Source organism: Thrips palmi, unplaced genomic scaffold (genome assembly GCF_012932325.1).
Source record: "Thrips palmi isolate BJ-2018 unplaced genomic scaffold, TpBJ-2018v1 HiC_scaffold_7, whole genome shotgun sequence".
In the NCBI taxonomy this organism is placed as follows: domain Eukaryota; kingdom Metazoa; phylum Arthropoda; class Insecta; order Thysanoptera; family Thripidae; genus Thrips; species Thrips palmi.
In genome coordinates, this window is record NW_023144634.1 from 7,162,273 (window position 1) to 7,185,400 (window position 23,128).

The 23,128-nt window shown below is 63.3% G+C and overlaps 1 protein-coding gene across 1 annotated transcript; it reads left to right on the top strand.

Moving 5' to 3' along the window:
• Positions 1–131: 131 nt before the first annotated feature.
• Positions 132–22,999, top strand: LOC117652763 (filaggrin-2-like). The gene is made up of 6 exons (XM_034397856.1): positions 132–169; positions 19,847–21,012; positions 21,861–22,012; positions 22,078–22,252; positions 22,325–22,384; positions 22,460–22,999. The coding sequence occupies exons 1-6, from the start codon at positions 132–134 to the stop codon at positions 22,903–22,905; spliced, it is 2,037 nt and encodes a 678-aa protein (XP_034253747.1). The 3' UTR covers positions 22,906–22,999.
• Positions 23,000–23,128: the final 129 nt, after the last annotated feature.

Below are 23,128 nucleotides of genomic sequence, written 5' to 3' on the forward strand. Positions count from 1 at the left end.
GCTGGGCCCCCGCTGGGCCGCTGGGCATGGCGGCTGGGCATGGCCGCCACTGACGCGTCCCCATAAGCCCCCGGAGACACTGCTAGCCGAAAAGACGCACTACTGCCCTTCTCCAGTTTCTAGGGCCCACGATGACGGCCATGACGGTCACCCTCCACACGGCTCCAAGGTCATGACTACTCCTCCCCCTCTGCAGCGCCCGGCAGCAAGGCAGCAAGGCAGGCCGCAGAGACGGCCAACGCGAGTTTCATGGCCCTGCCGGGGGAGTTCGGGACTCGGCCAGAAGCATCAAGCCAGCCAAGCCAGCCCCCATGCGCCGCGCGCGTTCCCCCAGCTGGCCGGCCGTGGCCCCTTTAAAGCTCTTTTTGAATTTCATTGCGCTTCCGAGCCCGCCCCTCTTTTTTTTGCAGCTGATGCTTGCTGGCCGTGGCGAAGCTGGGGTGGTTGGCGTCAGTTTGTTGGACGTGGCCCGGTCGGCCCGTTCTGTCGGCTCCGTCGGTTCGGTCCATTGGGCCTTCCACACGTCTTTCATCCAGCTCGTCAAGATGGCATTCACCGCACAGACACACACACGCGCGCGCACACACAGCGTGAAAAGGAGAAACGACCTAGATGTCCACCGTCGTCGTCCATTCCACCGAAGCACCCAAGTTGTCCTGGCGCCCCGCCCCGCCCCGTTCGACACGTCGGCCGGCCACACCTGTTACGCGCCACCTCCGCCAGCGACGGAGGTCCCGGGTTCGACTCCCCGGACCGGCGGAGTTTGTTCATGCTGCTTTCCGCCGGCGCGGCCGTGTGCAAGGGGACATTGACGTGCCGAGGCGCGCCGAGCGCCACGCCAGCGCCACGACACTGCCACGCCCTGCCCGCACGCCTCGGTTTCTATTTTTCAGCAGCCTCCCCCCCTCCCTCCCCGCCGCTACAGTTGGCCGCCTCGTCACGTAGTCAGCGTGGGGGAGGGGGAGGGGGTTGTCGCGCACGTCGCGCCTCGCCCTGGAGGATACGACTAGCCCCGCCGCCCGCACGACAGCACGACGGCACACCGCGAGCAAACAATCAGAGGTTTCGGCCCCGGCGCGAGTCCGCGGGTCGAGGCAAGCGTTGAACCAATCGCACGGCCTGGAGGAGCCTCGCGTGGTTTGGTTCCGACAGATCAGTGTTTTCCCCCAGCTGTGCCTAACTGCACGGGGGAGGGGGCACGCTACGTGGCGCTGCGCTGCATAGTCCACGGTCGCGAAGCGTGAACCCGGTGAACCTTCTTTTGAACGGCGCCGTCATAGTGGTTCGAGCGGCTCCACGCGCGTACACACATACAGACACACACACATGCACACACACTTCTCGTCACCCACCGCTTTGATGGATGTGGTTCGCAGCGACGCCAAGCGACCCCCCCCCCCCCTTTCCCCTGCCCCGGTTGCACACCGCAGGCAGTGCGCAAAGACGCGGGCCGCAGGAACTTGCGAAACCAACTACGCGTTCGCGCGCCGCACTGTGTACTGTGTAGTGTGCGAGAAACAACGGAGAAACAATTTCAAATTCAAATCACCGGCCGAGGGATCGACTCCGGTCGCGCGCGGGGGCGTCGGCGACGGCGGCGGCGGCGGCGCTAGACAGTCGGCAAAGTGAATCTGTTTGCATCAGGGCCAGGCGAGTGGGGCGGGGCCCCGTCTGTGTCCCCGCAGGGATGTCGTGGCACCCGCCACTCGCCCCGCCCCGCCCCGCCCCGCCACGCCTTCGGCCTTCACACTCTCGCTGTCGGTAACTGTTGCCGCTGCGGCCTCGCCCCGCAGATCGCAAAGGCAAACAGAACTGGTGGCATCCTGGCCTAGTCTCCGTTCCATTTCGATCGAAATCAACGAGGGAAAGGAACGCGGAGTAAACAAAAGGCGTCTTCCGGCACAAAGAGCAACAGGGACTCCGCGCGGCACTCAGATGGGGACGCGTGTGCTGCTGCGTCGTCTATCGGTCTGTCAGTCAGTCAGTCCGCCTGTCTGTCTTGCGGCCACTGCACGACTGCGTGTACACGGGTACTACGTCCACTTTGTCTGGTGCGAAACATGGCTTGCCGGGTTAAATGTTTTATGCTCCCTGCACCGTAGTCCTCTCCCCCTCCTCCTCCTCCCCCCCCCCCCTCTCCGTTGATCAGCTCATCCGCCAGCCCCTCTTACTACTGCCCTGCCCAACGCGTTGCGGGCGCTCGATTTCTCTCTCCCTCTCTCTGCCTTTCTCCTCGCCGCATCTCGAAACCCTTGCCGAAGGCTTGCCACGTACTGGCGGTGGCGATAAAAATAAATTACGTGCGCGCCAATTGCTGTTGTGTGTTACCTCCCTGGATTCGTCACTGCCGCGCTCCAGGTGAGATTGAAAAAAAAGAAAGAGAACGTAGCATTGTGCTAATGGGTAAAAAAAATCTCATTCAACGAACGTTAATGAAAGCAGATGATCCATCGCGTTTCACAACTGCTGTGATAGCCGAGAGGTTAGAGACGTGGGATCGAGTTACCGCAGGCGGGCGTTCGAATACCAGCGTCACATACGTTTTTTCGACTTACTATCCTAAGGGTGGTGGTTCGAGGCCATCCGAGCGGAGCCGTGTGCAACAGACCCACATGCCGGAGGTTCGACTCCTAACAAATATTTCCATTTAATTTTACTGCCTCACCCAGTGCGGTTGAAACCCGTGAACGTGAGCCCACTCCGTGCATGGGACGCGGTGGTCCAGGGAGTAGAGGCGTCGGTTCCCAATGCTAGAGTCGGCGGTTCGACTCCCCCAACTTCTTGCGAAATTTTGACCGGGTCGGTCGAGTCCTGTTGCGTCAAGAACCCACCTCACGCCGGTCCCCTCATCATGGGCCGTGGTGGCCGAGAGCGTAAAGTCGTGTGATCCCGGTGGCGGGGTCCGGGGATCGAATCCCATCATTCCATTACATTTTTCGACCGCCTTCCTCCCAGTGCAACTCAAACCCGTCGTCCAACACGCTGCCAGACGTACAAGCGTGATAGCGTAGTGGTCAGAGTCACATTCACCTGGCCACTCCGCTGTGGGTGTCTAAAAAGCAATCCGCTTCGGCGGGTTGGCCTCGGCACTGGAGCGATGGAGTATTTGATCCATCAATCCAGACCATCCGGTGTGTGGTTGCGGGTGGTGCCTCCTTGACTCGTCGGGGAGGCGATGATAAGTCCTTTGAAGCTGGCCTAAAACGCTGTATGTTCGGTACGGGAGCGCCGGACAGTGGGGGTACCATGGGGTACACAACCAACCCTACGAAAACAAGAAGCTCCCACCAAACCTCTTCTCTGTCTGAGTCTCTCTCTGTCTCTCTGTCGTCTCACTCTACGTCCCGCCCCTCAAAGAGCTTCGTACTGGGTGCTCTCACCCTACTGCCTGAGCTTTGGGGTCCTACTGGGTCCCCCGGCGAACGCTTGGGTCGCTGACGGGATTAACCCCAGGTACCTGATAGCACCGGTTCCCATCCCGAACACCGAAGTAAAGCAGGAGGCCTCCCCATTAAGACTGGGGAGGGGGTGTAGAGTTCAAATTTTTTTCTTTTCCCTTTCAAATTTCTCAGTCAATACTCGTTCGGTTTCCTTATACGGGGTAGTATGCGGGCTCATTCCAAAGATAGTAATTAAAATTGTGTATGAAACAAAATATATAGCCCGCCCCGGCAGCCAGCCCCTATCATATTGTTTAGGATACGCGCTTCGTTTCTGGACTCGAGAGTAAAAGCACGCTGACACCTTCATGTGTATAGTAGTTTTAAGTATGTTTTAAGTGTGAAGGTATCATCTGCTAAAAAAACTGGGATAGGGCGCAGACTATGGTGGTACTTGAACCCGGGTCCGCGCCAAGTGGCTTGCGAAGTAGCCGCTGCAGCGCTGCAGGTAGGCTCGGTCTAATTACAGGTGGAATGGTGGCCCGTTCATCATCATTAAACCGGCATCACTCGCCTGCCTGGCCGTGCTCGCAGCCTTGGTGCCCGATAGGCACTGATAGGCACCGATAGGCACTGATGGGCACCGATGGGCGGGCACTGATAGGCACTGGATGTGCTAATGGCCGGCCAGACGTCGCCAGAGAGGGTGACCGACTCGCCACGCGTCTTGTCGAGCAGGCCGCCCCCGCCCCTTCCAGCCCGGAGAGACAGTGGTAATGATGGCACGAGTGCAGGCGGCGCGGGAAGCAGTCCGCCTTGACGGGCCGCGGGCCGCGCCAAACACAAAGGGGCATCCAAATTAAAGGCGCCGCTCGTCGGTGCCCCGCCGGCCTGCCGGTGACACGTGGGGCACGCGTGGGGCTCACGTGGGGCACGCGGGCGTTGGCGTGTTTGCCCAGGGGGGCTCAGCCAGCGGCAGCCAGGCACAGCAGGGGTGCAAGACTACTTGTATATATGCATGGAGGTCGGGAGGGCGGGTAAAAGGGGGGGGAGGGGGGGGCTCTCATCCCCTCAAACACGGCCGGCTGATGCTCCCTGATGGAGTCCAAACTAGAACACTCTCTCACACACACACACGCTCACCTCACCCACACACGGCCGGCGTAATTTGATGGCGCCACCCTTCATGAGGCCGGCGGTAATTCTTTTATTCCCGCTTCGTGGACGGGAAAGGTGATTAATCCGGAGGCATTAGTCCGAGCCGTGTCGCAAACAAAGTCGCCGTTGTTGGTGCGCGGAGTTCGGCTAAGAGGGCCGACCTTGCGAGTCGCGCGCGCGTGTGTGTGTGTGTGTGTGTGTGCGTGTGTGTGTGTGTAGGTGTGTGTGTGTGTGTGTGTCTGTGTTAGTGCGTGCGTGTGAAAGTCACCTCCTCGCCGCCGCTCCTTTGTGTGCGAGTCAATGTGGTGTGAGCCGGCGGTGGACGTGAATTTTATCTTTGTGACGAACACACTCGAGACGGCGGCTCAGCGACATATCCTGCTACTTGAGTCCGCCCTCCTCCCACGCGGGTGTGCTGTGTTGGTGTGTGTGTGTGCTGGCGTGTGTGTGTTTGTGTCTGTTCGCCGGGGTAGGGGTGAAATGCTACTTGCACGCCGACTACGCCTGAGGCATACACATTTCGTCACTTGAAACGCCCGCCGAGAAAAGCATCGACGTAGGGGGAGGGGGGGAGTGGTGCTAGACGTCCCGAGACGTCTCTGCTTGCCGGAGGAGTGGGCCAATATGGGTTTTGGATTAAGCTTCCGGAAAGGGGAAACCAACTCGAGGAGGGGGAGGGGGGGGGGAAGTCGGTCGGGTTAGTCTCTCAGATATTCACCAGAGGAGAGTGCTGCTTCTTTGTGTGCCCCCCCCCTCCCGCCACCCCTTGGGAGCACCCCCCCCCCCCCCCCCCCGCGACCGCAGCGCAACCGTGTCACAGATTCACGGCACTGTAAAGGCAGTGCAGCGCCTAAACGCGTCGGTGTGCTTTGGCGTCCTGCGGGGCATTGGATAAATTTACCGCAGTCCTATCCTCTCTTCATCGACGATTCGGATTCCGATAGAGCGACCGCGTTCCCTACCCCGTCTGTGCGTGTCTGTGTCTGCGTGTGTGTGTGCCTGTGTTTGCACCCGTCTTTCAGTGTGTCAGGCCGCGCGCGACACGCGATGACAGCGGCGCCACCTGCCGGTGATCCATAAAAGCGCTAGTACGTCTCTTTTCTCCTTATCCGTCGTCGTCGTGGTGGTGTTATTATGAGCGCGGTGGTATCCGACTGGCGTCACGACATGTTTTCGTCACCACGCGGCGCCTGCTCGTTCAGGGGGCGTTCCACGGGGCGTTCCACGGGGCGTTCCACGGGGCGTTCCACGGGCGTTCCACGGGCGTTCCACGAGGCGTTCCACGAGGCGTTCCGCGGGCGGCCAGGAGCGAAACCACAGGGAACGCCTCCTGCTCGACCGAGCCCGAAGAAGCCCCCGAAGCCCATACAAACTGACAGACAGGAAGGCCGTAGTGAGTCGTTTTCCCCACCCCATCCATCACGGCCAGTAATCTAATCTATGTAATACTCCTCCAGTCAGGCAGACGGACAGACAAAATAACAGACGGACAGAAAGACACACAGACGGACGGACGGGCGGACAAGGCATTTCAATCCTGCGGTTTGCCGTGGCAGCGCTTCGGCAGGCTCTGTTCCACCTCTCGGTATGGCTGCAGTCAATATAGAACGCCGTGGGGTGGCGGCGTGGATCGCATCCCTCCTGGTGGAACCAATAAGCAGGATCAAGTCACTCCATTCGGGTTCAACATGACCAGCTTCTTCTCTCAGTGATGTCGTTCCCTTTTTGTGTTTGCTTTACATGGGGCATCTTGCTCTTCACTGGGCGCTAAATCGCCGTTCCGGGTAACCGCGTCGTCATGTCCGCCCTTCATGCAATCTGGATGGAGGGTCCGGCAAAGGGCCTCCCAGGCAGGCTGCCAGGCCCCTGGCCCTTCAAGGGCCGAGCCAGGCCGAGCGATCCGTGCCAGTGGCCCAACCCTTTTCCCGGTCGGTCCCTTCCCTTCCCCTCCACGCGCCAACAGCTTCATCCGACTTCATAACGCGGCAGGCGTTGAATCTGCTTCCTCAGCCCTCCGCCGTCTGGTCCGAACGACCCTCCGCCGGGCCGTGCGTGGACAGCGTGGGTGACGTACAGTGGGCCAGAAGACCGGCGGAGGCGGCCCGAACTGTAGACGAGTTTCGAGCTCCAGAGTCGCTAAACAGGACTCGAACCGAGCGTGTGACTCCACCAATGGATTGCTCTCCGAACGGGGGATCCATTGGTGGGGTCGCACGCACCGTTCGAGTCCCATTCAGCGACTCTGGAGCTCGAAACGCGTCCGGGACTTTGACCACCTCCACCGGTCTTCTGGCCCACTGTTCGACGCGGACGGTGGACTCGAGCCACAGACAGCGCGACAGCGCAGCGAAATAACGAAGTCAGCGATGATAATTTAATCCCGCTCGGGGTGGAGTCGTGATCAGGCGATCGACCTGTGCAAACGCTGCTGCACTGTTTGAACTCGGAGCCCTGCCCACCACTGCCCACTGCGGCGCGGCCCGCCCAACTTCGCACCGACCGAGTTGCCGCACCGCCCTGACGAACCGACTTTTCGAACCGTCGAACGGGACAAGGTAAACCAAGCCGGTCCGAAGTCGAGTCAAGTGACCAGCCAGGGCCAGGCAGGGCCAGCCAGGGCCAGGCAGGGTAATTTGTTGTTTGACTTGGCTAATCTTGAGACGATATGACGGCTGGCGCGGTCGAACGTGACGCCTTGGGTCGGTGACGTCATTCCCCCGGCGGGGCTCCAATCAAGCCTCTGCGCCGGCTAACTACCGACCGATTACACAGCGGGCCGCGCCACTTTTGGAACAACTGTCGTCAACGCGACGACGCGGCCGCGCACAGTGGGCCAGAAGACCGGCGCCGGCGGCCGAAACTCTTGACGCGTTTTGAGCTGCAGAGTCGCTTAACAGGACTAGAGCCAAGTGTGATCCCCACCAATGGATTCCTCGGTCGGAGAGCAATCCATTGGTGCGGTCACACGTCCGTTCGAGTACCATTTAGCGACTCTGGAGCGTAAAACGCGTCCGGGATTTTGACGCAACCAGTCCGCTTCGAGCCAGCTGCGGCGGTGGAGGGCCGCGACATCCGTTATGGCGCGACACTCGAGTTCTGCGCGCTCGTGCAAAGACAGGGCGAGGGGAGGAGGGGGATCTATTATCGCTTCGACCAGACAGTGCGCACACCGCGCCGGCAACGGACAGCGGCACACCTGGATCGGCCATCTCTCGTTGTCTCTCTCGCACCCTCGCGGGACGCCCCACGAGTGCGAGAGAGACAGAGCGACGACGCGATGACTCCTCGGAATCAGTGTGCACGCCATGGCGGCGATGCGGTGTTTGTCCAGAGCACTCCAGCCGACGGCAGCGCGGCAGCGGCGTGTCAACCGTCGCCACACTGCCAAACGGCGCGGTCAGCACTCCCTGATAAACCCTGGCCTTTCCCCGGCCGTGCATCCTTGACGATGACAGCCTGTTTAGCGAATCTGAAGCTCGAAACGCGTCTTGAGTTTTGGCCGCCAGCGCAGGTCTCCTGGCAAATCCACTGTGCTGTTGACGTCTCGGTGGGAAACCTTTCTTCGCGTTCGCCTGCAGCCACAGCAGCGTTAATGAAGTCGCGCCGAAATGCACGGATTGAATCGCGAGCGAGAGGAGGACGGTGCTTTTCGAATTTCGGGGTTGTTTGCGGTGAAAGCGGGAAAACCGGATCGGTTTTCGCGCGGGTAGGGCAGCTCGGTGGACCGCCGCCACTGGAGCTGCCGGTCGGTGAGTTTACTCTGTAAGTGAGTTTCCAGAAACGTGAGCCTATATTCCGAGCATCCCACCCCCACCAACACACACACGGTCGGCTTATTTTTTTCCTGAAAAAAAAGGCAACAATAAAACATTAACGCGACGTTTTCGGAGAGGGTAACTTTTTGCTGTGTGAGCGTTCGTTCGTATACGGGCCCAGTGGAGTGGCCGGTGAAGAGCGCACGACACAGCGACCCTCGTCTCGTAAAGGCGGATCCGCGCCGCACCGCGCCGCACTTAGAGGAGTACACTCAGCGGGAAGGGCGGAAAGGCTCGGAAAAGCGCGGGGAAGCTTCAGTGCGGCTTGTAAAAGGGAGGCTTTTCAAGGCGCTCCACCGCAGGAACGTGATGATGAAAGCGAGCTGGCCGTTGATCTAGAAGGCCTTGCGCTGCACCGAGGCACTGCAGCAGAGCGGACTGGATGCATAATGCAGCCAGCCGACCACCAGACGCCTCTCTGCTTGCCTCTCTGTCTCTCGAAACCCTTTGCTCTCCAATCGAGCGAACCGCCACCGCCATTTAACACCAGTAGCTCTTGGAACTAGTTTGGACGCCTCGCCGCGTCTAGCCGCGTCGCCCCGACTGCTGGCGTTATTCGCACGCCAGCCCGGCAGGAGGGATGCTGTGAATAAGTGAACCGGAACCGAAGACCGACCCGGACAGCGCGCCCCCCATCCCAGCCAGCGGCGCAGCGCTAGATCGACCTATCGAACGGACTCGAACCGTGTTTGGTCGAACGCGGCGGGGCCGCATTCGGTCCAGAGTAATACAGGGAAGGCGTCTTTCAGGCTGTCTGTCTGTCCGTATGTCTGTCTGTCTGTCTGTGTGTTGGGGTATCCCGGAGAGACGTTTCCACACATGAGAAGCCAAATGCAGCAAAAGTTAGCCAGGCCGTGCGCGCACCGCGGCGTGCGAAGACCATCCACGTACTGGAGCGCCTTCATCGGCAAGTTTGATTTAAGATACGTTCCGCTTCTTGACTGATGCCAAACTTTTGAGGAATTGAGGTTCTGCAAAGAGCCGGCTGCCTGCTTGCTGCTGGGAGACCGGGCAAGGGGGTGGGGAGCTAATTTTCGACAGGGCGGCGCGCGCAAGTTAGTCCCCTATCGCGACCAGGACCAGAAAAAAGGAATAATTTATCGGCCAGGTCGCTCTGTGCCGTGCCTCTCTCGCACTCGTGGGCCGTCCCGTAGCACAGTGGGCCAGGACCGGCGCCGGTGGCCAAAACTCTAGACGCGTTCTGACCTCCAGAGTCGCTAAACTGGACTCAAACCGAGCGTGTGACCCCACCAATGGATTCCTCGTTCGGGTCACACGTTCGGTTTGAGTCCTCTTTCGCTACTCGGGAGCTCAAAACGAGTCTGGGATTTTGGCTGCCTCCACCGGTCCTGGCACACTGTGCGTAGGGGCGCGCGAGAGACAGGGCGACGGGGCTCCGCGAAGCGCCCGCGGAGTCGAGGGTAGGCAACCCGACGGCACGCGTGCGCGGCGTGGCGTCTATCCGCCGTGGTCGGGCGCTGAGGCGCAGCTGCCTTGGGAAAGGGAGGGAAGGGGAGGCTGCGGAGCGGAGGGCCTCCGGGAGGGAGATTCGAATCACGATGTGGCTGCACCCTGCGCGGTGAGGCGGGCCGCCGCCGGATTGGCTGAAAACGTTAACAGATAGCGCGGCGCTGTGCCTCCCCGCCCCTTCCTCGAGACGGTCGGAAAGGCGATACGGACATATGGGACCCCTGCATCGCACATCCCTTGATGTTCTCAGCGCAGCCTCGCTGCTTGCCGGAGTTGGCCTTCTCGGCGTTGATTGAGTCGCCCGAATGTACACTTTTCGGCGAGAGAAAAGTCAGGGAGAGAAAAATTTTCCTTTTAAGCTTTGAATGTTTTACTGAGTCCGTGAGATGTCCGCGAGGGAGCGCGTGGGTGGCATGGCGAGAGCTGGCTGCTGGCTGGCTGGCTGGCTGGCTGGCTGGCGCGTGCGAGCCCGCTGTGTGACGTGGGATATAAATTTAATTCCGGGCCGAGTGGGCCAGTGGGGCAGCAGCGCGCGGCGTGTTCTTGCAGGCGACACTGCCGACACTGCTCTGCAAAAACGCTGTCTCACTCGCGCTCCCTGATTGGCCCGGCCGTCGCGCTCTCGCCCGCACGCGCCGCGAGCCGTGCCCCGCGCAAGGTGTCCAAAACTTTTAATTGAGTTGCACAAAAGACATTTTATTTATTCTTTTGTCGGCCCGCGGACGGGCGGCAGCCGCCGACTGTCTCGCTCGCACCAACAGGAAAAGTGGCTTCCTTTTCTATTCAATTTCATCTTTTTTTCGTAAAGCTCGTTAATGAAACTGGCGGTCGTCACAGATTAAAGACGACGCCGTTTAATCCCGACGCCTCGACGCGATCCAAAAAGTCGATTCGCAGCACTGCAAACAATCGTCTATCGCTGTTTCTTTCGCGGGGTGTTTGCCGTCCGCCACGAAACATCAACTTTTTCTTACTCTCTCCCTCTATTTCTGGGGCGAGCTGCTCCAGAATGTCACAGAATAACGACGGGACTTGCACCACCCCTTGACAACTACGGCACGCAACAAAGGGGAAAAAATTTCCGGCACCCGAGCCACCGCCCCGCCCCGCCCCGCCCCGCCCCGCCCGACATGCCACTCCACGCGTCGTCCTCCCTCTGCGTCTCGGCGTCCTCTGCGTCTTGCCTTCGACGGCGCCCCGCCGCGCTCATCCCTTCGTACAGACCTGATCGCATGCCGACCTTGTCCGGCACTGCTGGAGGTACTACCCCCCCCCCCCCCCCTCTCTCACCCGCTGCGCGGCCTTGCCAGCCCTTCGAGGCGCAGTGTAGGCAACTGCGCGCAATCGGGGTCGCCGTGTGTTGTGTGTGTGTGTGTGTGTGTGTGTGTGTGTGTGAGTGTGTGTGAGTGAGAGGCCCGTTGCGTGGGACGCCGCACGCCGCAGTGCTGCGGTCGGTGGGTTGGCGGCGCCTGCCTGCGCGCCGGCCGGGACCAGGAAGACGCTCAAAGGTCAAACCAAGACAGACGTGCTTATCCTATTTTTGGCGCGAAACTCATGCCGTCCTTGTCCGCTTGTTGCAGGTCCATGGAGGCTGCCGACGGCCCGGCCCCCGCGCCGCGCCAGCTGCCGCCGCCGTGGCTGTCGCCTTGTGAGTGCAACCCGCCGCCGTTGCTGGCGCCTTGTGAGCGCACACGCCCCAGACGGCGTGGGCCGCGTCGCCAGTGAACCCGAGCAGCGCAGTCCCGGAGGAGCCACGACGGCAACGTGCGCGTGGCTGATTCCGAGCAGTGCTACATATCGCTGTCTCTGTCGCACTCGTGAGGCGCTCCACAGGGAGGGCCGGAGAAAGACGGAAGACACACTGTTCGTACACAGCAGTTGGATAGAGACCCGATAAAAATCACCCCAACCTAACCTTGGCGTCCCTTGATAGCGCGCAGTGGCCCAGGAGACCGGCGGACGTGGCCAAAACTCAATGGAGGCGCTTTAAGTTCCAGAAGCTAAATGGGAATCAAACGTGTGACCCCACCAATGGACCGCCTCCACCGGTCGTCTGGCCCACCGTGCAGCGGCCGCGTCCAGTCCAGCGGGGCGGGAGGGATTACCCGGACGATGGCCGGCCGCGGGGCGCACGGGGCGCAGCGGGTTGGGGTTTAGGGGCACCCTTGGGCCCCGTAATTATCGCACCGCGCGCTGATTGTGGAATGAAAACGAAAACGATCCGACGGGGCGCGTTGCCGCCCGCTCGGCTGTCGGGCTGCGGCGGCGGCAGTGAAATCCTGTGGCAGTGAAATCGGTTTGTGGTCTTCTCCTTGGCCACGCCACTTCCACGGCCAGCCGCTATTTGCATTTTATGGCGCACGCAGGGGATGCTGCTGGCTGGCGTGGATTGCCCGGTCGTCATAAATAAGTATGCGTGGCCTGCCTGCCTGCCTGCCTGCCTGCCTGCCTGCCTGCCTGCCCCGTAGGCTGCCTCGCAGTGACAGTGTAATGGATTAGACGGGATGAGCCTTCGTCTCGTCCTCATATTGCGAGTCCGTCCGCTATCCCTCCATCCCGCCGGCCTACTTTTCAACTTTTGGAGCTTCACGCAGAACACGATCCCCGCCGCCGGGGCGCGCCCGGAGCGCGGCGGAGGCCTCGACGAAGGCGGCCGGCATGGAGGCGCGGCATGGCGCCGCCCTGGCCTGGCCTGGAACGCGATCCGCCCCATCGGCCGCCGAAGGGCGCGACGCCTTTTAAAAGGGCCACGCCGACGGGGAGCCTTGGCGTCGGCGGCAGCGCGGCAGTGTAATGTGACGCGACCGCCCGGCACCGTTCCCGACGTATTCAGAGAGCAAACTAGAACGCACCCCGGCGCGGTAATGTGCGTGTACACACACACACACACACACACGTGCGCGAGGGCAAGGGTTCCGTTTCTCCTCCTGCAGCACCGTGTGCTCTGGCGTGCCCTCCCACCAAAAGTGGGTCCAATAATAATATCGCCCCGTGCTGCTGGCGCTCGTTTTGGCGGCCGCGGTGCCGCCGGCGGAAAACTCTTGAAAATGGATGCGGCTGTCCCGGCGGTCGTCACTCCACTGGCTAGTGCTTATGACAAAACGACCGAGTTCCAGTTTCCAGTGGAGGGGCCCTCTGGGACGCGATTAACTATTAACCCGTTCTCCAGCCGTGGCAGGCCGCGCTGGCCGCGCTGGCCGCAGGGTCGCCAACGTCACGGCGATGCAGTGCCGGAGTCTCTCCACACGGCCGCCAACCGAACGGAGAGAAAGTAGCCGGGGAAAAAAACTTTCTGTCGGAGACAAAACGCGATTTATGGCTAGCTTAGGGATCGCGCAGTTTTATATATCAGAGCGTCGTGGTGGCGGCACTGCGCGCAGTGTGTGGAATTGTGCCAAGTCGAGTTGGCAACACTGCGCCGCTGCAGCGCCGCCGAGTGGCAAAGGAAAGTCGCTTTGTGCGCCACTACACCGTGGGTGCCGAGAGGCGGCGGTGACATTCGCGACATTCGAACCCTCAACACGCGGTTTTCTTCCCTCTCGCCCGGGCTGCTAAATCCCAGTGGCTTCCCTCCTGGCGGTGCGAGTTTCCTTGTACGTGGCGCGTGTTGTTATTTCTGGTAATGGGCTGCCGAGCCAACCACCCTAATGGCGTGTTCGCAGTGCACCGCCTGGGCCGCCTGGCAACATACATCGCGCCGAAGACGCACGGCGCGTGGGCACGGAAGCCCGGCTGGCCCGTTGTTCCGAACAGTGTCCCGTCTCTCTCGCACTCACGGGGCGGCCCGCGGTGGTGCAAGAGAGACAGCCTGCTGGCAGCTCTGCTCGCTTGACAAATAGGCCAGTCGCAGTGCGTGTGCGAGTGTTATGCAAAACGGCCAGTCGCCCACACTTGCAACCGGCGCGGCCGAGGCGATAGGGGTACACCGCGGTGAACGCCGGCACGTCCATCACTTCGATACTCTCGACACTTTCGATGGCCATCTCGACTTCCGCTCCGCCTCGTTGACTGCATGGAGATCGCGCAGCCAGGCCACTGGCACCGGGCGCCACCAGCATGCTCTCCGCCGCCTCGGTGTTCCAACACGACGTTGTCCTCCCGTCCAACTGTCTCCTTTTCTCCGTTTTGTTTTTCGAGAGTTGTCGCTGCGAAGCGCAGCCATCACGAGGGCCGTCGCCACTCCGCCATCTGATTGCCTTTCGTGCCCTCGCTGCCCGCCGCGTCTCCCCGCCGCCCTGCTTGGCAATCCGGAGCCTCTCGGCCTCGGCCGGGGCGGGGCGGGGCGCCGGGACGGCCGAACGGCGGAACGGCCCAGGGAACAAAATTACTACCGGAATGAGGCGAGGCGCGAGGGAAGCGGCGCGCGGCGTGTCTAATCATCGGCAGAAGACCGAGGAGGCCGTCCCGCCGATCCCAAGTAATTGCCTCCGTCGGATTATTTTGATTATTTTGGCGTGGACGGCGGGCCGCCACCTGTCACTGGCTTCGTTGGCGCGTCACTAGCCGTCGCGGACGCGTCACTGGCCGTCTACGGCGTGAAGCCCTCCCTCTCGGCGGTAAGCCCATCTCATATGCGGGACCGAGGCCTGCCTGCCACCGTCTGTTTACCTCTGGAGGGGCCTGAAATAACTGAACCGGGGGGGATGACAGAGCTCAGCGCCATGACGGCCTAGACAGCCATCGCGGGCCTGGCGGGCCTCGCACCACTTGACAGGTGCGGGGCAAGCCCCCTCCCCCTCCCTGGACGTTTAGACGCGCAGTACACTGTGGCCGACGCGGAGGCCCGTAGGCATGGGTCCAAAGCGGCCGCTGGGCCATCGGTTTGGCCGCCGGCCAGGACGACGGCGTTCATGAGGGCCCCCAGAGCGCGCGGCGCTGCTGTGGCGGTCGCCTGAAGGCCGCCGACAAGAGCGTCATCATGCCAGAGTGAACGGCAGCAACGCTCTGCACTGAGCCTCGCGGACCCTCGCCCTCGGCGGCCGGCCGTCCGCTACACTGCGCTACACGGGGTTCGCGTCGATCCTCGCATTTGGAAGCACCCGAACTGCAGCCCCTCTAGGCTTTCCTCTCGACCGGAACGGACTGCTTGTCTAGGCTGCCGCCGACCCGCTGGCCGCCCGGTCCGCCCCGGTGCCACGGCGCTTTATTAGCTGGAGCTGGCCTGGCCGTCCACGCTGGAGGTGCGGTTGACGCCCGCAGGCCCGGAACGCCGGGACCGTGGACTGCGGGGGAGTGTTTGAGGTGAGCGGCGGTCGGTGACTCTAGTGGGGTGGATTGTGGTGGCGGCCTCCATCCCCGGGGACCCCGACAAGGCCTTGCACCCCACTCACTTGGCGGCAAGGCCCACTGACTCACCAAAGTGTCCCACGATCAGTGCCGCGCCGCCGTTAATTTGAAAATTAAGACGGCAGGCTCGCGCTGTTGCTATGGAAACGACCCGCCACGGCAAGGACACGTCGAAAAAGAGGGGGAGGGGCAGCGGTGACAAACCGCGGCGCTCTTCGGTGGCAGGGCCATTCATCGGCCGGGCCGCGTCCGGAAACTCGCTGGTATTTCCGACCCTCACGCGGCGCAGCCGGGCCCGCCGGCCAGGAAGGGGAGGGGGGGGGCGTTTCCGAAGACGGCCCGCCGGACGGCCGGGCCAGCAGACTGGTTCCGAGAGTCGCCCGCGTCGCTCTGTCTCTCCTCCACCCACGCCCAATGAGTGCGAGGGAGACAGAGCGACGAAAGCGGCTCTCGGAGTCAGTCCGCTGGCGCCACGCGTGGGAGTCTGGGGGTCGTGTGGTGTGCCAGTGTGCCACGTGCGGAAGGCGTGGTCAGCGGGGAGGCGGCGGGATGTTTGCCCCCCACCCCCTCCACCTCCGCCCCGGCCACCCCGTGGCCTGCAAGGAGTTGTAGCCGCATTAGCGGGGCGAATGAAGCATAAGGCAGGGACCGTGGAGGTGGGTGTAGCACAGTGGGCCAAGACCAGCGCCACGGCGGCCAAAGACGTGTTTTGAGCTCCAGAGTCGCTTCACAGGACTCGAACCGAGCGTGTGACCCCACCAATGGATTGCTCTCCGGATGAGGAATTCATTGGTAGGGTCACTCGTTCGGTTCTACTCCAATCTAGCGACTCTGGAGCTCAAAACGCCGTCCGTGATTTTGACGGCCTCCGCCGGCCTTCTGGCCCACTGGCCGCGCGGGCCAAGGCAGAGAAGGCCAAGGGCGAGTCGGTACGACGAGCAGCGCAACAAGACGCTCGGCGTGGCTGCCTCCTTGTCGGCTCCACTGTCGGAGCGACTCCGTCATTGTGTTTCGAAATGGCTCGGCCCCGTAGATTGACTGTACGTACTTCCCTCCCAGTGTAGCGGCGGGGCGTGGCAGGTTCCCTACTTCCTGGCCGAAGCGCCGAGGCAGGCAGGCAACTCGCCTCAATGTCTTGACGCCAAATTATTGCCCGAGTCAGGTGGGGAGATGAGGCCGGGGCGCGTAATGAGAAGAGAAGGAGGGGGAGTGGAGAGGGAGAGAGAGAGGGAGAGAGGTTTTAGCTGCCAGCGCCGCGCGCCCTCCGCTCGAGGTGGAACTTCACCAAACACTTGTTTCGGTCTCATGCAAAGTTTGGAATCGCGGGGGCGGGGCCGGAGAGCCGCCACCGACACCGCCAGCCTCTGCTCGGGCACTCCCTGGGCACTCCTCGGGCACGGCACGGCACGGCACGCTCGGTTGGAAACGGAAACATGTGGATGCGTTAGACAGCCAATCCGGGACGGGATTGGTGGATTGGCGAGGCCGGCGAGACGCGCCAGTGGCTTCCCCTCCCCCGCGCCGCAAGGCGCGGACCCTCTCCTTGAAGTGGATGCGGAAATGGAGAGGCCGTGCCGCCGTGCCCGGCGCCCAGGCACACTCACACACACACACACACACACACACACACACACACACACACACACACACACACACACACACACACACACACACACACACACGCCGCGTACTGCCTCACCGGAAATTCAAGGGCTGCTTTCGGGCCCGCGACTTCCGGGGGACTTCGGCGGCGCTCTAATGAGTGAGCAGCGGTCTCTCTCGCACCCCTATACCGGTCCCACCGGCCGCCCCCGAGTGCGAGAGAGACAGAGCGACGACGCATGTTCGGAATGAGCGTGGCGGGCGCTCTGGATTGCGACGTGTCGCCTCGCCTCGCCTCGCCGGGCCGCGGCCGTGCCGCGCATGGCGTCCACCGAGCCCTCCTCTCCCCCCCCCCTCTTGCAGGGCCCTGGGTCGTTAGTCAAACAGCGCGGCGCCGCGCCCCAACACTGTGCAAGACACTCAAAAACTACCTACTTTTTCCAACTTCCGATAGCGCTTTTTGATTTAATATTGTGTGCGTGCGTGCGTGCGCGCTCTCCCACCCACGGCTGTGGCCGCCCACCGCGACGTCAAGCAGTGTGGGGTACCGCAGCGTGCGGGGCGGTGCCCTCCGTCTCGAGGCGCTCGGTGGCGTCCTGGCGGTCCTGGCGGTGGCGAGGGCGGACGGCGGGGCTCCGTTGGGGCTGCGGCCCGAGTCGCCCCGTCCCACCGCACACCCTTCTGGAGCTCTTGACGAGGAGCGCGGGTCTCGCGGGGCCGCTGCGGCCTGCGGCTGGGGGGCAGGGGCCTGGGACAGGGGCAGCGCAGGGAGACACACGCCCGCCCCGTCCTCCGCGCCTTCAAGGGCCCCGTGCACTCGAGGGTGGCAGCGCCCAGGACGGCAGGACGCTAGCAGACTGGTTCCGGAGGTCGCTCTCGCCGCCCTGTCCCTCTCGCACTCATAGGGCGTCCCGTGTGGGTGCGAGAGAGACAGAAACGATCCTTCGGAGTCAGTCCAGGGAGCCCGCGTGTTCGAAGGCACTGGCGACGCTGGCAGAGTGGGTCCCTACACTGGTGTGTTCTACCTTCGGGTGGCGCCCCATCGTGGGTGCAAGCACAGTACAACAGCCTGAGTGAGTTCAAAAAAAATATATTTCGAAGTTATTGAAGAAATAATGTGGGCATTGGAGCGAGTAGATCAATCATTGTTGCGTGAAAGCGCATGATTAATGTAAAGAAAACCGGACGCCACCTCGTCGGTAGTGCGGCCTTGTGCGGCCGGGCTTGGGGCTTGGCGGTGATCGAAAGTGGCGAGTGGCGATGACAGCCGGCGTGATAGAACGCCACGTTTTGGGGAACCCAGTGGAACTCCAGGGGGCGCAGCTCTGGGGCGCAGCCGTCCGTTCGATGACACTGCCACCACACTGCCAAACTAGACCAGCTCCCTTTGTTCCCTTGTTCCAGCGCCCATTATCCTTGCGAGATACTCTTGACCAGCGCTGTTGAATGGCTCCCCCCCCCCCCCAACTCCCCACTGGCTCCCCGCCCGCCATTTTAATGAAACACTTCCTCACAAACAAGCGGAGCGCGACTCGGACCGCTCTCAAGTGTGTTCCATTTTCATGAAAAGTCCACAAGACAAATATAATTGCAAACAAGTTTCTGCTTCGGTCGTTTGGAGAAGGCCAGAGCATTTCTTCTGTCCTGTCCTCATAGCATTTCTCCTGCCCAGAGCCTTCCTTCGGCCCCAGAGCAGCCCTTCTGCAGATGCACTTTGCTTTTCCATTACCCCGGCGGCGATGAGGCGATCACGTCGCCAAGGCAAGGGCTTAAGGCGCCGGGATTATCCCGGTTATTACAAGTTTTCTCATTCCCGCAATCATTTGCATAGAACACGGCCCTGGGGGAGGGGGAGCTCCAATCCTGGCGAGTGCACCGCCAGCAGGGCCACGGGATGCACCGCCAGGGCGCGGACGGCGGCGGCCTTGCAGCGTCCGCGACGACGACGACGACGTCTTGCTGCTGGAATCTCAGGAATCCTCGTAACAGTACCGCGCGCCGCGGACGTCGAGTGCCCCTCCATGCCCCTCGCGTCGAACCCCCACCCCACCATGGCAGCGTCCAGCCCACTGCCAGCCCTTTCCCAGCCGGCAGCAGCTCCAGGTATTCGCGACCACATTTTTACCAGTGTGCGTCCGATCCCGCCCTGCTGACCGCCTGGCAGCGCGGCGGCGCAGCTGGCAGAGCCCCTCTCTGACTGCCGGGCCGCTTGCAGCTTCTTGCGCCTCCACTGGCGGCCCGGCCGGATCACGGCGCAAAACAGTGAGCCTCCATTTGCCGGGATGGTGATCCGCTCGGACAAGTCGCGATGAGATCACGGAGAGACTTGCCTGCCCGTCTGTCTGTCTGTCTGTCTGTCTGTCTGTCTGTCTGTCTGTCTGTCTGTCTGTCTGTCTGTCTGTCTGTCTGTCCGCACGTCCATCTGTCTGTCTGCCGTTTCATCAAAAAACACGATGAGTCCAGCGGCGGGCTGCAGCTGCCCTGTGCGGTGTGGAATAAGAATGGGACGACGCTGGACCACTCTAAGGCCCGGGCACGCCCCCTCACCCCACGCCCCGCGCCCCTCCAGCGACGCTCGGCGACTCAGAGAGACGTTTCTCGTTTTCAACCCCATTGCATTTTATGAATACGCGTGGAGACAAAAGTGGGAGCGGGCTCGAGGGAACGGGAGTGAAAGGAGAAAAGAAATATTGTACAAGGATTTGGCAGAAGGGCGGAACTGCCACTTCGGGGCGAGAGACGGAATGAGTACTCTGGAAAACACGTTGACGGCACAGACTCGGGCAGGGACGTTAGGTGGCTGATTGGCGTGTGCTTGTTGCAGGTGCCGCTGCCATGTGAGGCCGCCAGCATGCTGAACCGTAGCCTGTCGTCGCAACGGCGGCGGCGCGCCTCCCGCAGCGCGGCGTCGTCGCCGAACCGCCTGGGGGCGCCGTCCACGACGGGGGCGTCGCGCAGTCCCAGGGGCTCCATCTCCGCCGCGTCCGGCATCGCCACTCTGGGCGCGGCCGGCCTGCAGGCTGGCGGGGGCCCTGGAGGCGGGGGCCCCGGAGGCGGCCGCAGGGCCAGCATCTCCGCCGGGGAGGGGCTCTCTGGCCTCGGCGTCGACCCCGGCCTCGGCCCGCCCACCATCAGCAAGACCAGCCCCCGCGGCTCCCCCGGCAACTCGGCGCTGGGGCTGGACGGCGTCAGCCCCAGGGGCTCGCGGCTCGGCCTCGACCGGGGCCTCGACGTGGACGCGCCGGACTTCGACCGCGGCCACCGGAAGAGCATCGCGCCGGAGCTGCTGTCCGGGGAGGTGACGTCGTCGCGGTCCCGGAACACCCTGGCCCCCGACAAGGCGCGGTCGCCGCGGAACAGCCTGACCCCGGAGTCCGCCGTGGCCGGCGACTACACTCGGCGATCCAGCCTGGCGCCGGACTTCAACCGGAGCCCCCGGAATAGCCTGGTGCCGGACTACAGCCGCAGCCCGCGCAACAGCCTGGTGCCTGACTACAACCGCAGCCCCCGCAACAGCCTCTGCCCGGACGGCCCCTCGGCCAACCGCAGCCCCCGCCACAGCCTGGTGCCCTCCGACTGCGACCCTCCCTCCTACAACCGCAGCCCGCGGCCCAGCATGGTGCACGAGCGCGACGTGGAGTACGTGGCCAGTCGCCGGGACAGGGACCGTGACAGAGACCGGGATCGGGACGGCAGAGATCGTCACCGAGACCCGGACCGCGATCGAGACCGTGACCGCGACCGCGACATGGACTACACCCGCAGCAGCCCGCGGCCCAGCTTGATCCCGCCCGACTCCGGCGACCAGCCGCACTCCGGGCGCAGTCCGCGGCCGAGCCTCATCCCCTCGGACATGGAGTTCAACCGCAGCGCGCGGCCCAGCATGATCCCCTCCGACGTGGAGTTCAACCGCAGCCCGCGCTCCAGCCTGGGCCCCGAGTCCGGGGAGTTCAACCGCAGCCCGCGGCCGAGCCTCATCCCCGCCGACGTGGAGTTCAACCGCAGCCCGAGGTCCAGCCTGGTCCCGGACAGCGACTCGCGCGTCGACCTGAGCCGCAGCCCGCGCGGCAGCATCGGCGGCATGGACCCGGGCCGCTCGCCCAGGGGCTCCTACGTGCAGGAGATGGGCGCGTCGCGGTCGCCGCGCGGCAGCATCGGCGCGGGCGTCGACCCCTCGGCCTCGCCCTACAACCGCAGCCCGCGCGGCTCGCTCGGCGCCGACCTCAACCGCAGCCCCAGGAACTCCCTGTCGCCCAGAGGCAGCCTCACCGGCCGCGGCAGCGTCGACCTCGCCGTCGCAGGTTTGTTAAACGCCCTGGCGGCGCCCTGGCGAGGCAGCCCGCCGTGCGAATCCCCTGCTGGCGTCATGCGGGTATTGTGTTTTGCGGCTCTGGCGGTGCGGCCCAGCTCCCCGCCGCCACGTCGCTCCCGGGGGACGGCGTTCCGTGAAAAGTGGGGTCAACACCGCCGCGCCTCGGCCCGCCGGCCCGTCGGCCCCGAGGGGGTCCTTGCCGGCGAGGCGCAGGAGGAAGAGGGGGAGGAGGGGGAAGCAGGAAGATAAGACGCGAGGCGTGGCGGCGCGGCCAGACGCCGAAGCGGCCGCGGGGTGCAGGTCGACGCCCTCATGTCGTTGGCCGCGCCATCCCGCCCATCCCACACGCACACGCCCCATTCGGCTGGCCTGTGTTAGAGAAGAGAGCCTGCAGGGGTGAGGTGTGCGCTGGGCTGCCTACCCGGTAGGCGCGAAGGGTTGGGTGTACGTTGGGCTGCCTACCCCGCAGGCGCTAAGGGTTGGGTGTACGTTGGGCTGCCTAGTCCACAGGCGCTAAGGGTTGGGTGTGCGTTGGGCTGCCTACCCCGCAGGCGCTAAGGGTTGGGTGTACGTTGGGCTGCCTAGTCCACAGGCGCTAAGGGTTGGGTGTGCGTTGGGCTGCCTACCCCGCAGGCGCTAGGGGTTGTGTGTACGTTGGGCTGCCTACCCGGTAGGCGCCAAGGGTTGGGCGTCCGTTGGGATGCCTGCCTCCCAGGCGGAAATGTGCACTTCGAGACGGCTATTGCCCTGGTCGTAACGGTTGCCGTGAGCCTGGTCGTGCTCCGCCACGCCCCGCCACGCTCCGCCTCGAATGTGTTGTTTGCGTGTTGTCCGCAGGCCCATCGCGTGCCGGCTCGCAGCGCAGCCCCTCCCCCTACCGAGGCCCCGCCAATTCCGGACCCGGCAGCGGAATGCCTGGCCGGGGCACGAGCTACGGCACGTCCTGGACGGAGGCGGGATCGAGGCGTGCCTCCAGCAACCCCTCTCAGGTGAGCGTCCAACTACTGCCCGACACTGTGGACGCCGCAGAGGCTCATGCTGTTGGGTGCCGCAGATGTCCGGCGACGACAGGCGGCAGCTGTGCGCCGAGCACACCAAGCTGGCCGCCGAGTCGTCCACGGGGCTCACGGCCTACGGCTCCTTCGTGTACCAGATCAAGGACGCCAACATCGAGGCCTCCGGCGTGTGCGACTTCGTGTGCCGCGCGCTCGGCATCGTGTACAAGACGGGTGAGCGTGACTCCACTCCCTGACCGCCTCTTTGCCGGAATGAGTCACTACACTGTTCTCTGTGCCCCGCAGCGCTGGTCACCGTGGTGCTCGTGTGCCTCACCGTCATGCCCATCATCATGCTGTTCATGGGTGAGTCTGCGCTTTAAAGCGGTTCGTTTCCGGGAGGCTTTGGCCGTTTGCACTGAAGGCTGCTTTGGGCCGCAGGCATCAAGTACCTGCGCGACTGCCCCAAGGAGCCGCACCTGCCCATGTACATGCTGGTGGGCGGCATCCTGGGCACGGTGCGCATGGCGTGGCTGGTGTGGCGCCAGTCCGTGTCGCGCCGCTACGCGCAGCTGGGCGCGGGGCTGGGCCAGGCCGCCATGGACTCGGACGTGGCGGGCTCCCTGGGCGCGCGCATCGCCTGCTGGGCCCTGTCGCTCTTCCTCGTCGTGTGGTTCTGCATGGGCAACTACTGGATCGTGCACATCATGTGGCCGTCGTACGCCGCCACCCTGTTCGAGCCCAACGCCTGGTGCGACAAGACGCTGTACGTGTTCGCCGTGGTGCACCTCGTGGTGTGCTACTCGGTCATCAGCGCCAGCGTGGCGGCGGCTGTGCTCCTGTCGTGCTACCAGCTCATCTTCCCCGTCGTGCTGCGCTTCAAGTAGCATAAAGGGCCACCCCTGCCCGTCCACCGCCACAGACGCAGCGAGTTTCTGCTCGTCAAGTTACAGGACTCGGCGCAGGGCTCCGCGCCGGACTCGACGCCGCCAGCGCCGCAGCGCGCCGGCAGCGGACGAGCCAAGAACGGCGCGGGCCGCGAGGGCCGTGAGGGCAGCAGGGTGGCAGTGAGGTAGAGGGCACCACGGCGACGCCCTCCGACGACATGGT